Source organism: Hoplias malabaricus, chromosome X1 (assembly GCF_029633855.1).
Source record: "Hoplias malabaricus isolate fHopMal1 chromosome X1, fHopMal1.hap1, whole genome shotgun sequence".
Lineage (NCBI taxonomy): Eukaryota > Metazoa > Chordata > Actinopteri > Characiformes > Erythrinidae > Hoplias > Hoplias malabaricus.
The window spans coordinates 14,646,579-14,663,638 of record NC_089818.1 but is presented as its reverse complement, the minus strand read 5'-3'; the positions used below and the strand labels follow the sequence as shown (position 1 = coordinate 14,663,638).

The window sequence follows — 17,060 nt, the reverse complement described above, 5'->3', positions numbered from 1 at the left end:
ACGTGTGTTTTTGGACTGTGGAAACTGGAGCACCGGGAGGAAACCCACGTGGACACGGGGAGAACACACCAACTACTCACAGACAGTCACCTGGAGCGGGAATCGAACCCACAACCTCCAGGCCCCCCTGTGTGACTGCAACACTACCTGCTGCGCCACTGTGTCGCCCTCATGTTGTTTATATGTACAAATATAACCTGTCATTGTAAACCGTTGAGCAATTATTCAATGGGGTAAGAATATACTCATAGAGAGAAAGAGAGAGAGAGAGAGAGAGAGAGAGAGAGAGAGAGAGAGAGAGAGAGCTCTGTGGTGGAGTGTGTGTGTGTGTGTGATGAGGACATAAGTGAGTAGCTGAGATGAACAGTTCTTTCAAAGCCTTCAGGGACTCATTTTGTTGATTTTGAAGTGAAAAAGATGAACATATTAAAGATTTCATGCTTTTCTTGCTACAGCTAAAAGCTTTACTTATAGGTTAAATGAAGCTCACCACTGCTTCTTTTCAAACTGCCCCTGACCCAGCAACATTAGAAAGCTCAACACGCTTGGAGGAGAACAATAATTACCAATGTTCTGTTAATTGACTTTAATTTAAAGTAACTTCTATTACGAGTTCAAAATTTTGTTTTTTCCCTTGAAACGTTATATTTCTGGAGATACAAGGTTTTGTTCAGACAGTGATGACGTGTTGGGGAGATGTTAAAGTTCTAAAATCCACAGCTGTTAACAGAACTGTGCTATGACTCATTTAACTACGATTAACCTGGAAACACTGTTACTGTGAGTGTAATGTCACGCTTCACGATGAAACACAAAGCCGCTATTACACAGCGATTAATAATTCATCCACCAGTGATGGGAGACGTCATTTTTACAGCTGAGTGTTTCCAATGGCGGAGTGGGGACGTAGGCTGTGACATCACAGAGGGGCTTCAGCTTAAAGACCCCCACTGCTCATAGTCATGTCCACACGGGACGGGGTGGAGAGACGCTCAGAGAGCTGTGCACTCTATCATCTCTCTCTCTCTTTCTCTCTCTCTCTCTCTCACACACACACACACACACACACACACACACACATACTCGTCCAGCAGTGGTCAGTACTAGGGGCAAACACAAAGGGGAGGATACAGCTCAGTATCATCAGAAACAACCAACACTGCTGCCAGCTGCAAGAGGAGTGGGACAGAAAGTATCACTAAACAGGTGAGTGTGTAGAAAAAAAGGAGAATATTGAACTGAACTAATATCAAATAAAATTAAATTTAATTGCAATGCAGGTGCAATTACCAAGTATAGAGGGATATATAGATATACATTTATATATATTTGTGTGTGTGTGTGTGTGTGTGTACTGGTGTACTGCTGCTTTCAGAACAAAACCATTTTGCAGTTTATTTTTTAATATTTCTGTATTATTCAAAAACACAGACTGCCATATGATATGATTTACATATGATGAAACTTCTTCAACATAAAAAGTAAAAAAGAAAAAGTTTTTTCCTTCTTTTTTAACATTAAAATTTGGGACACTTTTACTTATTTGGTTTGCTTTGGGTTTTTTAACAACTGCCCATTGACACCCACTTTAAACATGTGGGTCAGGAGGTTTTATCTTTTTTACCTGGAAACCATCATTTGGAAAAAAAATCCACAAGATCTGATTATCTAACATCAATGCAGCAGATGAGAAACGCGAGGAAAGAGGCTGGAGAATTCCTTTTAAGTGCATTGTCACATTGAATAACACAGTGCTGTTGGGGTTTGCATGGAAAGCGAATATCCATTATGAGATTCATGAAATATTAATACTGTAAACACAATGTTTCATGCTTCACCTACCTTTTTTCAGAAGTTGCCCCAGGACATTATTTCTGTTTGAGACTTGATCCAGGAGTTTGTTTGAAGTTGGCAGATGGATCCATGCTACACTTGTTAAGTCATTCTTTATTAACTCCCTGTGTTTGTCTCTTGTTGCAGCTCCATGGCGCTGCTGAGAGTGAGCGTGTGTTGGCTGCTGGCATTGAGCAGTTTGGCTGTTTCAGTGAGGTCTGAATGCTCTCGGCAGTGTGCCGTCTGCGTCTACACTATTCTGGAGCAGCGAGTGGAGAGCAGCTCTGGGGTAAGAGCTCTTTTCCACTCTAAAGACAATGACTCTAAACACTTGGATAAATGCAGTATTAAACGCTCTTCCTTCAATTATGTGCCTCATTTCTGCATTCAAAAAATATATCACATCAGTTTCCACCAAGTTTAGCCTTGTAGCCTTTAGTAAATGCACAAATTTAGTAACTTATAGATATTGTGATTGTTTTACTGAGTTCTTTTACAAATTCCGAAAGAGAATCGCATTTTTACACACTTTTATTCACAATTTACGTTTTGAACAAATAATGTAGTACAATTGTTTTATTTTAATGTTTTATTTTTATTTTTAACATAAATCAGTTAATTGAACCTTAGTATTTAACATTAATACATTTTAATGACGATTCTAGCTCATTATCTGGATAATATTTGAAGTTATAATATATGTGTATAATTCATTTATTATTCAATTGTGATACGTGCTCTATCACAAAACTGAATTTTACATGCTATACATATAAAAATCATTTCTTTATATGCAGCTTGCAGTCCTAACAATGGTTTTGAAGGTGATATTGTACATAAAAAGCGTAACAGTATTAATACATGTCCCCAAAAATTGTTCAAAATTGTTTACAATGTATATTATATTATATTATGATAGAGAAATGATGGATAAAATTAAGTTGTAATAATAAAAAAAAAACATAAAACTATTATATTAAATGTATAACTGTATATTTCATGGTGCAAATATTATTGTAATATTTTAAACAGGAGTATATATCTCTTGAGACCAAATATAAAAGAATAATTTAAGAGTCCAAATAAGATAAAAACAAGGAATTTATTTGCTGGTAAAATGTGATTTGTGCTAGTTTTTATGAACTGTTGTCCCTTGCTGAACTCATCTAATGAGATCTGCTGTAGTGAGATGTGTTCAAGTTTTTATGGCTGTGTTTCTACTGGTTTCTCGTGGAGATTTTAATGGATCCAGCAGCTGTTCTCACTGCTGGATTCCTCACTTTTTGCCCGATTATGTAAACGCTTTTATGCAAATGATCTGCGTGTAGCAATAATGCTCTGATCAGAGGTGTGTATTAAGTACTTCCATTCACTCTGAAAAAAGTGTTAGTGCAAGAAATATGGACAATATTATCATTTTTATTGATTGTAAAACTAGTGCATAACACTTCTACTAGGATTGTAACTCTCAAACGTTTTACTTTTTTTAAGCAATTCTCCCAAATGTCATATTGAATATTGAAATATTTCATAACTATAGGATATTTCATATTAAAAACAGAATGGATTTTTCTGCATGAGTTTAAATGTATATTTTTATCAAAAAATAAATAAAAATATTGAAACCCCTGCTATATCAAAGGTGTATTATAGCACCCCCAATACACCCCCTTTCCACCAATTTGCAGTCTAATGCTTCACTAATGGACAGATGTGGTAGCAGAAGCTTTAGTAGCAGAGATATAAAAAAATAATAATGATGATTACCATTAATTATTATTACAATCTGAAACAATTACACTTAGTTTCAAACACCTCAGCTGTTGAACTCTAATAAAGCAGAAGGTTTGGGTAAAGCTAGGAGATGCCACCTGGTGGAGAATGAATTTAATTAACCAACTGCAGAGGTCTTTGAGGTTGCACTGATATGTCATAAAGGTATAATAACAGATTATATTTAGTCGTTCACGTTTCACTATTGCGTACAAGCCTGGACATGTCTAGTTTTTTGAACTGGCGCTGGGCACATAACATTGTTTTCTTTGCGTGTGATAAAAATATAAACCTTCATGTACTATATGGCAAATTATTATCCCCCTACCGCTACATATTTCCAGCTGCTTTTTGTCAAAAACATTTTACTTTTGTTTTTCAGACAGCTACTAATAACAATATTCTATTATTATAATTAACACTAATACTACTGTGATGGCTCACCCATTATCAGCTTATTAGTATTGTTGTTAAACCCATGATGTGATTTAATAAATGGTTGTTTGCTATCTTACTCTCTGCTGCTTGTGTTTGAATATACGTCAACAGTAAGAGAATATATAGGTGTCATTGGTGTTTAGCAGTCTTCATACTTTTATAACTGCTGAATTTGGGCCATGATCTTCTTCATCTCAGAGCTGTACACTGGAATGTGGGGGCATTATGGACCCCAGGAAGCTGGAGATGTGTAGGGACGTCCTGACAGAAGAGGAGCGTGATGCCATCGATGGCCTTAAGCTGGACGAGGAAAATGTGGAGCACCTGCTGGCCAAGAAATATGGCGGCTTCATGAAGCGCTATGGAGGGTTTATGATGAAGAAAGCCTCAGAAGTCAGTGGGGTCAGTGACACAACTGACAGCGACAGACCAGAGGTGAGCGTAAAAGTAGGACTGAGTAAAAAGCTAGTAATTAATCAAAGCTGATACTTGAAATCTGAATTTTGTAAAAATGTGAGTTCATTTATAAATGCATCTCTATTTTTAAATTAGTCTTTATTTCTATTTTAATTAGAAAGTGCCATGAGGACCAAACTCATCAAAACATTTAAAGAGTTTTGAACTTCTCCTGTTTGGCAGAAGTTGCTGATTCTCCACAAGGGGGCGCTACTAATACTCAAATAGCATTTGTGTGCATCAAGGGAGGAAATTTGAATGAATCAGAGTCAATCTTCCCAGTCATTAACCTACAGACCTAGAGAGATAGCAAACTGTGTGCAATTCTATCTCTTTGAAAAAGGTTTATTAATGTTTTAACGAGAAAATAATATTATATTAATTTTTTTAGATTCTCTCTAGCCCAAGTAAGAAGTATGGAGGCTTTATGAAAAAGGATGATGACCAAGGCACAGTGGAGGAGCAGCTGGATCTCCTGAAGGAGATCCTAAGGTCAGAAATCAGGCCTGAGGAGGTGAGGAAAGACCTCCAGAAACGCTATGGGGGCTTCATGACGAGGGTGGGTTACGGCCTCTACAAACGCTGGAAGGATGGAAGAGAGACAGCAGTCCCTGAGAAGAGATATGGGGGTTTCATGGATTAAGAACCGCTGAAAGGACAATCATCGTAAACCAATCACAAATACAGTAATTTGCAGAATATGGGCTCTCCTGGTCAAATGAAAATTTGTTGATTTTAACTTTACACTTCTTTCAATACTCAGCCAGTTAAAAGGACCTGTGCAAAAAATGGCATATTTAAGCTAAGACCTGTCAAGACCTTATCTTCACTTTCCTAATGATAAAACCAAAAAAAAAATGCTTCATTTGACTGGGAGTTCCCAAACTTTTACACACAGCTGTATGTGCAGAGCTTACCAATGTACTTCTTTCATTTATTGTTATTTTTATATGCAAAAATGACAGCATCTTGTTTTGGTCTGTGCTAATGTATATTTCTATTTAAAAAAGCCCTGTTTGTCCACTAGTGTTTTTATTTCATTTCAGAGTTTATGTTTACCCTTCAGTATCAATGTCTGCATTGCTATTTTTGTACAAAGAAGAATCCCAGACACTTGCAGATGGTGACCATTCAGTGGATGTTTGCACAATACTCCAATTATTTTCAGAATCAGAATTTACAGAATATACACTGCTGCTTTGTTTTTTTTTTCACCTAAAAATTAGCCTATTTTTTTTTTGCCTGTACACTTGAGGGCCAATATTTTCCATTATTTAAAATCTTTACATATACATATGTCAGTGCTGATGCTTGTTGCATTCAATTTCAAATGCTTTCACTCTCTGTTCAAATCAAAGCAGCATTTATGATCTATTAGCTGTACAGAGTACAATAAATTCATCTGACTGCAGAAATCAGTTACGTGATGTGCTCCTCTCTTAGGAAATGAATGTGAATACCATGCATTGTGTCTCTCAAATGGCAATAGACTCCCAAAAATTTTATTTTAAATCTTTTTTATTATGATGCTATTGTAACCAAATATTTATTAACAGTTTGTAGAAAACAGAAAGAATGGATAAAATCCTGACATCCAGAACTTATCTTCTGAAATTAATCCATTATTATTCAAGATGTTTACCTCCAGCCAATTGTGGAAATGGGTCTGTGAAGCCTGAAAATATTTATCATAATTGCATATCACGCTGGGGTGCAGCAGGCCATATCTGACAGAGACATTCCTCAGAACATCAGAAAATAACTGCTTCGACATTGTCTGCTGAAATAATGTGCTTTGTAATGCAAACCTTCTACTTTGCAGTTTACAATTTCATTAGAAGCATTTAAAATGTGTAACCATAAACATATGAATGGTGTTGAATTCTGTGAATTTAAACAAAGAATGATTAAGGTAAGGAGAATTTTATTCTCAGTTTCCGGACAATAGTCATCAATGTTAGAAAATTGTAATGATGTGAAAACCTAAAAATGAAAATTTCATGAAGAATAGGATCAAAAATAATTTTGTAAAAAAATATTTTATTATTTTCCCCTTAAAAGTTTATGTAGTTTAGAACCGCAGTATTATCAGCACACATACAGAAACGTAAAAATTATATTTACTGAGACAATCTGTAAAATGAGTTTATTTGTATCATTAGCATGATTAGCATGCTAATGATAACACCCAGAAGCCCTCGCGAAACAGGTGTCCCGCGGGAAGGGTCACGTGACAGGATGGTGGTTAATGCGGTGTGGTTCAGATGTCGGAAGAGGAGGGAAAACACCTTTCTGAACGATTTTACTAGCGTCATTCAGAGCGATGGACATGTAATAACTCTCGCTCAGTATTTGAAATAACTTGGTTTTATTGTTTAACCCCGCAAATCCTGCACTTTTTATCTGAAAGTCGAAGGGAAGGAGGTAAGCGAAGAAGGGATTCTCTGACTTCTCTCATTTAAACTTGCTGTGTTTTGGAGGAAAATACTTTCGTTACATGCATTTAATTCTCCTTCCACTACTTTAGTTAGTTTAACTCATTCCACTGAAACTTGTTGTTGATTTTACCAGTATCTAGAGTTGTTTACAACTTACTTTTCACTGTTTGTCCACCTGACCTTACTGTTCTTCAGTTGTCTTACTCAATGAAATCGTAGTCTCCTGGACTTTAATTTATTTAAAGAAGAACGTAACAACAAAAATACACCTTTAAGCTTAATGTGGATACTTTTTATGAACAGCAAAGTCTAGAGTACATTATCTAGGAAAGAGCCATCTACAACCTACTGTTATTTTTTTATTGTTCTTTCTGAAAGAGAATAGTAATAATACATTTAAAATGTAAAACAACTATAGATAATGCCCAGTAAGTGCTTCAGTCTTCAGCCTTCTTTACTAGAAATAGTGGTAACATAAATATTTATGAGAGTTTTACTTTGACTGCTACTTGCTATGGTCTTTTTTCCCTTTGTGCTTTACCACTTCATCTCATTATTGTAAACTTTAGCTAACTCTATCACACTGTTTGATCCTGTAATGATCTGTGCACCTTGATACTGATCACATTAGATAATGTAAACTTGAATTTAATCAATACCACCCAGGCAATCACACTCCACGTTTATACACACCAGCTATGGCATTAAAATTAACTTGTTTCTACAATCATTGTCTATATTATCAGCTCCAGTCGCCATATAGGTGCAATTTGTAGTTCAGTATGTGCAAACTGTAGTACATTCGTGACTCTGCAAATGGTCAGAACCACCACAGAGTAGGTATGATTCGGGTGGTGTATCATTCTCAACGCTGCACTGACAGTGTGTGTTGCGCTGGTACAAGTGGATCAGATACAGCAGTGCTGCTGGAGTAAAAACTGTGTCCACTCACTGTCCACTCTGTTAGACACACCTAGCTCATTGGTTCACCTTGTAAATGTAAAGTCAGAGACACTAGCTAATCTGTTGCTGCAGAGTTTGTGTTGGTTGTGCTCTAGTCCTTCTTCAGTGGACAGCAGCACTGCTGTGTCTGATCCACTCGTACCAGCACAACACACAATAACTCGTCACCAACTGCAGCACAGAGAATGATCCACCACCCAAATTATACTTGCTCTGTGACAAATTGAAGAGTGAATGGGATCTAACGAAGTGTGCAGAGCAACAGAGGAAAACAGTCTTTAACCGTAGAACGACATATTGCTCAAATTTAATGTCTTTTTTCTTGGTGTCATTTCTTTTATTTATTCCATTAGGTCCCGTAAGAGCAGCTCACTATGAATTTCATCCTGGAGACTCTACACTTGATAGTGTATAGCATCTACTATGTCCTAGAAGCCATTGTAAAATTCTTCATCCCAATGAGGAAAAATATAGCCGGGGAGACGGTGCTCATCACAGGAGCAGGGAGTGGGATCGGTCGACTGCTGGCCTTGGAGTTTGCGGCGATGGACGTGTCTCTAGTGCTCTGGGACATTAATGTGGATGGTCTGAAGGAAACAGCCCAAGCTGTGAAAGAGAAGGGTGCTTCACGTGTGAATTATTACCGAGTTGACTGCAGCGATAGGGATGCGGTTTACCGACTTGCAGATCAGGTAAGCTCAGGGTAAACCTGTCACGACCAGTCCAAAGGGAAACAGACCAGCTCTCAGTGGAGGTGACGTTTTTATGTCTGGAATGAAAAGCATTTCCTTTAGACAGAAAACTTGTTAAGGTCTGGTCTAAATTTTCTTATTAATTTTGTGTACATGTACACGATCAGTGTAGATTACTTAGGTAAGCTTAGTTTCAATAGACTTACATATTGTTCCGCCCTCTATTTTAAGAGACACAACAAGCGCAGAAACAATGGAAAAGGAAAAGAACTGAGCTAAAAAGCACAGCTTCTGCTTCTTGCCCCTCACTGCTTTAGACAAAGAGAGAACACTGCTGTAGGGTTTGTTCCTTGTGGCATTTTGACCAAAGCAGTTCAAGGATGTTTCATTAAGTCCCACAACTGTGTTCATTTTTGGCGAAGGGTGAGACTATGTCCCCTTAGAAAGGGACCACCACAGAGCCACTGCTGGCTGAATGTTATTTAGGTGCTGCATATTCTCTATTTTGTGTTCTTCCCGTGTCCGCGTGGGTTTCCTCCGGGTGCTCCGGTTTCCTCCCACAGTCCAAAAACACACGTTGCAGGTGGATTGGCGACTCGAAAGTGTCCGTGAGTGAATGTGTCTGTGTTGCCCTGTGAAGGACTGGCGTCCCCTCCAGGGTGTATTCCCGCCTTGCGGCGGATGATTCCAGGTGGGCTCTGGACCCTCCGCGACCCTAAATTGGATAAGCGGTTACAGATGATGGATGGATGGATATTCTTTATTTTCTCAAACTAGTCTTTCTTACACTTCAGTGCCATTGTTCTCTAAAGCATCTCTCTTTTTCATTTAGAAATAATAATCCTAGTTTGGATGGCAGTTAATTGAGGTATGTTTACTTGTTGTTTAGGCCTGTGTTTGTGTTTTGCAGGTCAAAAGAGAAGTTGGAGATGTAACCATTCTCATAAACAATGCTGGTATTGTGACAGGCAAGAAGTTTCTAGATTCTCCAGATGCTGTTATTGAGAAGACTCTCCAAGTTAACACAATGGCACACTTCTGGGTATTTCACAAAATATTGCTCTGAATTCATCAGTGCTGCTGAACTTTTGCTTTAGTGGAAGGTCAAATGGAAGTTATTAAAAGAAAATCTTCTTTCTGTGCTTTGTTTTATTTGGTGTTTGAAAGCTTTGAGCTTCTTAAGAGTTTGTATTTAAAGTAAATTTTCATTTAAGGAAAATGCCCTTAAACTCCAATATGATTAAAGTAGCTATTAAATATGAAAATTTTGTACATGGCAAGTGATATTAGCGTGCTACTTTTTGTGAGCTTTGAGCAATGTATCTCAGCCTATACATGTCAGAAGCAGTTTATTACACTGTTTTCGCCTACAATTGCGGATTTCTACGTGTAGAGTATATCAGTACTCATGGTAATCTGTGTTGTTTATATTCATTTTAACATATTTAGCTGCATTCGGAGGAATCGTGTTATGGAGCTAATAAATAAAGAGCAACGTTTTGAAAATGTTGGTTCATTTTAACGTTGTCAGATGTTTTCCTCCAGCAAACCTTAAGCAAAGCAGTGCCATGCTGTTTGTTCAGTTTTAGAAGTCAATCCTCACCTCGTCTTTATTTTTTGCTTGTTTTTTCAGACATATAAGGCTTTCCTTCCAGCGATGACTGCAAAAAATCACGGGCATCTGGTTTGTGTTGCCAGTACTGCAGGCCTGCTGGGTGTGAATGGACTGGCAGGTGAGCTTCTCACCTCTTCCCTCTTTAATGTGACAAAAAACTGATATATAATACAGCACCCCCAAGGCCCTAAGTCAATCGCAAACAGGTCCGGTGATGAGATTGTTGCTCAGTGACTTTAAACAGACACAACAGGAAACTGAAAATTGAGACTCATGCGCTAAAAAATGCAGTGTCTGGTACCAAGAGTTCAGATGATTTTATTCAACACAAATAATACAATTCGAGTTCAAGTCACACTCAAGTTCACTCAAACATACACTTCAACTCCGTTTCATTGCAGTCACTGTCACTCCGCCCTGTCTGCCACATGCTGTTACTTTCGATTTAGTTTAATTGTGAGGTTCTGAGAGTACAGAATTGTACCCTAGAGGGTGCCACATTAGTGACAGCAAAAGGTACCACTAGAGTGACGTTTTTTCAAACAGTGCGGATGTTTTCAGATCACTCATCAAATACACCTACTTCATGTCTGAACTGGGACAAGCTGAGCTTAACTACTTAAGTTAATTCTAGTTTTAACAAGGCCTTCATTTGGCTTCATTATTTCCCCAAGCAGGAATCCCAGTTCCACCTTAAAATCCATCCCATCACTTTATCAGCTTAAGTGAAGATTATTGGATGAGCCCTGGGAGGGGTGAGGGACCAAGATGGTGTAAGCAAACACTTCAGCAGCAGAGCTTTCCCAGAATTCATTGTGTTTCAATTGTGTCAGGATTTATTGAGGATTTATAGAGCATTAAATGTGGGCGGGGTTTGGGTGTAGTCTTTCACCAAAATGTATCTTATTTCACAATCAAAATAAAGCATGACTTACTCACAGAGGCGCACAGGGCAAGTGCATTCTTGCCTGTCAGGGACTCATTCCAAACTGAAAGGTGAGGGGGTGGGGGGTAATAAGTAATAAGGGGTAAAATAAGTGCTGAAAGTCACTTTCTGATTTTCCTGTCTCTAGATGATGGTGGCCATATGTTCATTCATTCATTATCTGTAAGCGCTTATCCAGTTCAGGGTCGCGGTGGGTCCAGAGCCTACCTGGAATCATTGGGCGCAAGGCGGGAATACACACTGGAGGGGGCACCAGTCCTTCACAGGGCAACACAGACACATTCACACCTACGGACACTTTGGAGTCGCCAATCCACCTACCAGCGTGTGGTTTTGGACTGTGGGAGGAAACCGGAGCACCCGGAGGAAACCCACGCAGACACAGGGAGAACACACCAACTCCTCACAGACAGTCACCCGGAGCAGGAATCGAACCCACAACCTCCAGGCCCCTGGAGCTGTGTGACTGAGACACTACCTGCTGCGCCACCGTGCCGCCACCTGGCCTTATGTTATTATATAGCTATATTTATATATATATTTTCTCTTTGTAGATTACTGTGCCAGTAAATTTGCTGTTGTGGGTTTTGCTGAGTCTGTGGCGCTGGAGCTTGTAGCAATGGGACACGACGGCGTCAAAACCACAATCGTGTGCCCTTATTTCATCAACACAGGCATGTTCGACGGCTGTATTACAAAGTAAGTACCATCCAAAGTTTCACAAGTACAGTGCTGTACAGGATCATTTCTAATGTGGAGAGACTTTGTCGATTAGTCCATTAATTCATTAATTTGTTGATTCCTTCTCAGTTTCTTTTCTTGCTGAAATAGCTTTTCTGTAGAGTCCACCTTCAGAAGGGACTCTACATGGACATAAACATTTCCTCCACTTCTCAGAGGATGGTAGTGCTATCACAGATCCAGCTCCACTGGAACCAAGAAGGAATCAAAAACTCAAAAGGGAAGGGAACTCCTCTGGCAAGGGGAAAATCCAAGAAAGTCGTCTTCCTCGACATTGGATGAGAACCGGGTTTGCTTGGTTGGCAGAGAGCGGCTCTCTGTCCCGACCCGGTTCACGTCCCACCTCTGGCGAGTTGATGGTTGTCCCCAGAAGTCTCTAAAAACAGCAGCTGAAATAGCTTTTATTATGTGTATTAACAACAAGTCCCCTCTGGCTGTAACACAGATGGGTGGGCTATTGAGTTGTTGTTAATCCTGTTGATTCAAGTCTCAGGTGGATTAATGGGCTTAGATCCCTGAGGCTGTTTTCAGGAGAGAGTTTGACACACTGTATCAGGGAATAAGTGCTTTGAAGCGAGGAGGCACTGTTTACTTCTAAAGCACTTCCTGGTGTGTGTTTGTGGTTAATAGTTTAAACATGAAAAATGCTTGATTGGCAAAAATATCATTGGTGTTTGTATAACAACAAGAACAGAGACAGACTATAACACTAACATTAATAATCTGTGCACTGAAATAAACACACTCCTCCCCCTCCATTTTCCATTTAAACACATGGTATTGCTCTAAAGGTTCAATATTTAGAAACATTATTTACATAATGTTAATAATTTACAATTGTATACCTTTGGGTTTTTCTTTTTTTTTTTTGTAGATGGCCACGACTGCTTCCCCTCCTGGAGCCGGACTACGTTGCGAAGAAGATTGTGAACGCCATTCAGACCAACCAGACATTCCTTTACGTTCCCCGGTCTGTTTACCTGTTAATGATCCTGAAAAGGTAAGACCACATCTTAAAGGAACACTAGGTAATATTTTTACCTTAAAATTACAGCTTCAAAATCTTTGTGATGACCCACTAATTCGTAATAAGGAGCATAGGTCCTCTGTCATCGCCACTTTGGGCTCGGCATTGAAGAAACTGCACTATGTAAGTTTTGGAGTAGGGCAGTAAACCCTCCCCATTCCCTCCACCTCCCCACTGATTTCAGTACAGTGCTGTAACTTTGAATTACACTCGGGGGAGCAGAAAATAAAACTCAAATGTGTGTTCCTTTTAAAGCTAATCATCTTCAACTTTTTAAAATTGCTCAACTACAGTTGCTTATATATAGAATATGAATCACAGTGTGGGTGTTAGACCTCTATTAACACGGTTGTGGTGGCACTTTGTCTGGACATGTCTTTCAGGGTTAGATCCTCTTGTTATGAAGCGTTCACATCCAGATTAGAAGTAGTTTTATTGTGTCATCCAACATTTATGATGATTATTAATTAGGTCAGGTACTGATGTGTGATGATTAGTTCAGGATCACAAACTCCACATAAAATATTCAGCCACATAAACATTAGTGATGTCACTTACGGATGTTTTATAACAGCAATGATGTACACCGTTGTAAGAAAGGTTTATTTGCCTAGTAGTGACCATTTGTGGCAGCAGATAGACAGCACAGACTCGTGCAGATAATGAGGCATCTTTATTTTTGTATTTTTTTGAGTGAGCTGTCACACCTTGGCTATGGAAAAATAATTCAGTTAATCCCAAACAGGAGATGATGCGGTTGTTATTCGGACGGCAGGAGAGTTATCGGTGGCTGCCGTATTCAAATACAAGGCTGTGATCTTTATTATGGTAATATCCCCTCTGCAGGTGTAGAGAAGTGGCTGTTGTTGAGAATTCACTCCTCTGAGCCTTGACAGATTTATTAAAATCACGAAGAGGCGAGTTAAATCGAGGCTGTCGTCTCACAACTTTTGTTTTAATGTGCAAATGAGCGGCTCATTGTCTTTTTCCAGAGATGCCGGCTTCTTTCATTTTAAGATCCTTCAATTTGAATGGGCTCTAACACTAATACGAGATTTTTCTCAGGATAAGCGCTGGACAAGGAGTGTCCTGCTGAAGTCCTGATTTTATCACAGTCTGAGAATGAAAGGAGGCCAGTTGTCTTTTCAGATCAAGTTCCGATAAGCAGAAATACTTCTGTCAATCAGCATTGTCCTGAGATTTTACAGGAGTTATATGGCTTTTGCAGTTTTTCACAATGTTATGAATATATATATATATATCTGTATATGTATTTACTTCCCTGTTGTGTTGTGTATGTTTTTACAGCCTGGTGCCATATAAGGAAGCGGTGCTCCTGAGAAGTTACTTTGGAGCTTTAAGCTTCATGGATACCTTTAAAGGAAGACAGAAGAAAGAGAATTAAATACCATGAGACTGCCTTAAAAGAATCCACTATTTTAGAACAAAAGATGATGTCAAGACACCTGGCATCGAAGGCTGAGATTGGTGCAGCAGAAAGAAATTACACAGAAAAACACAGGTATTTCTTTAGGACAGCTGTTCCCAAACAGTTCCTCGGGTCCTAACATCTGTCTACGTTTACAGTTATAGTTAAATATTATGGCCATATGTTTGTGGATATACAGAGGCGGGTCATAAAAGTAGAATATAGTGAAAAAGTTCATTTATTTCGGTAATTCCATTCCAAAAGTGAAACTTAATATATTCATTCATTACACACCGACTGATGTATTTCAAGTGTTTATTTCTTTTAATTTGATGATTATAACTGACAACTAATGAAAATTTGAATATTGTGAAAAGGTTCAGTATTTAAGACAACATCCCTTGCTGCAAAGATTTGATTGCATTTAGCCATGACAGCATTGAGACAGGTGCTGATGTCAGATGATGAGTTCTGGATCTTTTAGGGGATCATTTTGGTGTAGCTCCAGGTCTTGCGTGGCTGTTAGGAGTCCTTCACAGTTTTAATCATTCACTTTTATTTCTGATTTATCCTCCTTTGACCGTCCCATTTCCTTACGCAAGTGGGTTGTCTTGGATCTTAGTAAGTGGATTGTCTGATCTTCAGAGACCTCCAGGAAATGTAATAAATGAAAAACTGTGTTTGAAATCTTGCTGACAGAAATAAAACTTTATCTTTTCAAATGCAGTTCACACCCACAAATACACCCTCCCGGTGAGAACAAGAACCTGGATCATCCTCCAGCACAAGGCTTGACCTTGAGTGACCCTGACAAAAGTGAGAGGGTGAGATAAGGCAAGATTCGAATTTCTAGCCAGAGTTGGATTTGACTCTGAGCTGCAGGGAGCAGAAGAAGGAAGATTTATTTTTTTATTTTTTGTGTGTGTATGAGCCATCATAGAACCTCATTCCACAGCTCATCAAACAGAGCCATATTCACACTGCTGCACAACAGGAAACAAAACAAAAAAAAAACTCAGAAAATCACAGAAAAAAAGAAAATGGGGAAAGAAATACACACTGTGTTTGGGCTCTTGGATATGTTTCCTCTCTCTGTCTCAAAGGATTTCACTGCTTTCTTTTTTTGTTATTCTTTGGTGCTTGGTGTGGAAGTTATTTCAGGACGTGAAATTGCAGCTAACACTTTACTGTAGGTCACTTGGCCGATGTGTTGGATCTTTGAAATGGGGGAAGAAAATGACGACTTCCAATTTAACACTGCATTCGCCTCCAACATAATCAGAGCTCAGAATATGAGCCTTATTCTGCCAAGTCCGTTTTGTTCTAGAAACAATTATGACAACTGACATTTGTTGGAATAAGTCTATGAATGTTCATGTAGGGTTTTGTCAGATATCATAAAATCTTATGTAGGTGTTTGTTCATTCATTCATTCATCTTCTGCAACCACTACATCCTCAACAGGGTTGCAGTGAGCCCGAAGCCAGAATCACTGAGTGCAAAGCAGGAACACATCCTGGACAGAGTTTATTTAAGTGACATCTAACCCTATTAATGCCTTATTTTGTAAAATTTGTAAAAATAAATGTCAAGGGGAAAAAAGTAATTTCAGGATGATGAGTCAGTATTTTAAAATACCAAATATTTTAAATCTGTATTTCAAAATAATAAAGCAAAATGTTGGAATATTTAAATATATTTAAGAAAAATTATCATTTTAAAATGTATTTCAAATTCACTAAATCATTGCTAGTAATTTTGACATTTGAGGCGATACATCGATTTTTTATACATTAAAATACGGTTATTTTAAAATTCAATAATATATACGTTTAGAACGTAATGTGTGTCATAAAAGTCAATATCTTCACGAGAACAAATTTTCATATTTAATGAAGGTTTTATGAATGTCAGGTCTTACATTGGAATTGTTGACGTGCTGTCTCTCTCCACTCCACCAGAGGGCGCCACCGTCACGATAAACACAACACTGGCTATAAACATACAGTACTGTGTAAAAGCAGGGTACAAAATCTCGAAATATTTCAGGGTTTATATAGTTAAAACTCTGTCTCTCGCGTGTAGTTACTCTTTCATTGCAAGGGGTCTGTAATTTCGTGGTATTAGTCACGTTATATTTTCTCACAGAGGCTTATTGTTTGCTGCCATTCAGAAATTTAGGAGCTGGATTTTTAAAGGAACAGGTCACCATAAAAAATCCACAGCACCCTTTTCCTCCCTTCCCTCTTCCCAAAATACAACTGATAAAGACATGTTTATACTTTGAGATTTAATTCTTCAGTTCGGAATTGGATCCGTGTTTTTTTAAAGCACCATTTACACTACTTTGGACATTTCTGGACACCTGCTCCTCTGTCACATCTTCTGAAATGAAGGATTCTGTTTTTCTGAGTAGGTTTTACCCTTGATATTAGAAAAATGCTGTGAGTGTTTTATACCATTTTATACCGTTCTGGTTAAAACCACTCCAACTCGTCCCAGATGTACAGTGCCACTCCACTCCAGAGAACACAGTTCCACTGTTCCAGCCCATAGATGGAGAGTGTGTTTGGGGGGGCTTATACGTCTCTAGCCAGTGTTTGGCATTGAGCATGTCCTCCATAGGCTCATGTGCGGCTGCTCCGTATTGTCCCATTTAGTATAATGCTCTTCTGTTGTGTTTATACACGGACATGTGCTTACATAGTT

At 38.5% G+C, this 17,060-nt stretch overlaps 2 protein-coding genes across 3 annotated transcripts; both read left to right on the top strand.

Moving 5' to 3' along the window:
• The first annotated feature begins 1,082 nt into the window (after window positions 1–1,082).
• Window positions 1,083–5,462, top strand: LOC136675341 (proenkephalin-A-like). The gene is made up of 4 exons (XM_066651827.1): window positions 1,083–1,206; window positions 1,981–2,122; window positions 4,243–4,479; window positions 4,892–5,462. Exons 2-4 carry the CDS (start codon window positions 1,985–1,987, stop codon window positions 5,141–5,143), a joined length of 627 nt encoding a protein of 208 aa, XP_066507924.1. The 5' UTR covers window positions 1,083–1,206; window positions 1,981–1,984; the 3' UTR covers window positions 5,144–5,462.
• Window positions 5,463–6,747: 1,285 nt separating this feature from the next.
• On the top strand, window positions 6,748–15,937 carry LOC136675764 (epidermal retinol dehydrogenase 2-like). 2 transcript variants are annotated; one of them, XR_010796219.1, is made up of 8 exons: window positions 6,748–6,924; window positions 8,255–8,593; window positions 9,504–9,635; window positions 10,227–10,326; window positions 11,709–11,853; window positions 12,770–12,895; window positions 14,231–14,444; window positions 15,079–15,937. XR_010796219.1 is itself a non-coding variant. In XM_066652512.1 (7 exons), the coding sequence occupies exons 2-7, from the start codon at window positions 8,276–8,278 to the stop codon at window positions 14,325–14,327; spliced, it is 918 nt and encodes a 305-aa protein (XP_066508609.1). In that variant the 5' UTR covers window positions 6,748–6,924; window positions 8,255–8,275; the 3' UTR covers window positions 14,328–15,044. The 2 variants fall into 2 exon arrangements, 1 of the variants encoding a protein (XP_066508609.1); XM_066652512.1 differs by lacking the exon at window positions 15,079–15,937 and having other exon boundaries at window positions 14,231–15,044.
• Window positions 15,938–17,060: the final 1,123 nt, after the last annotated feature.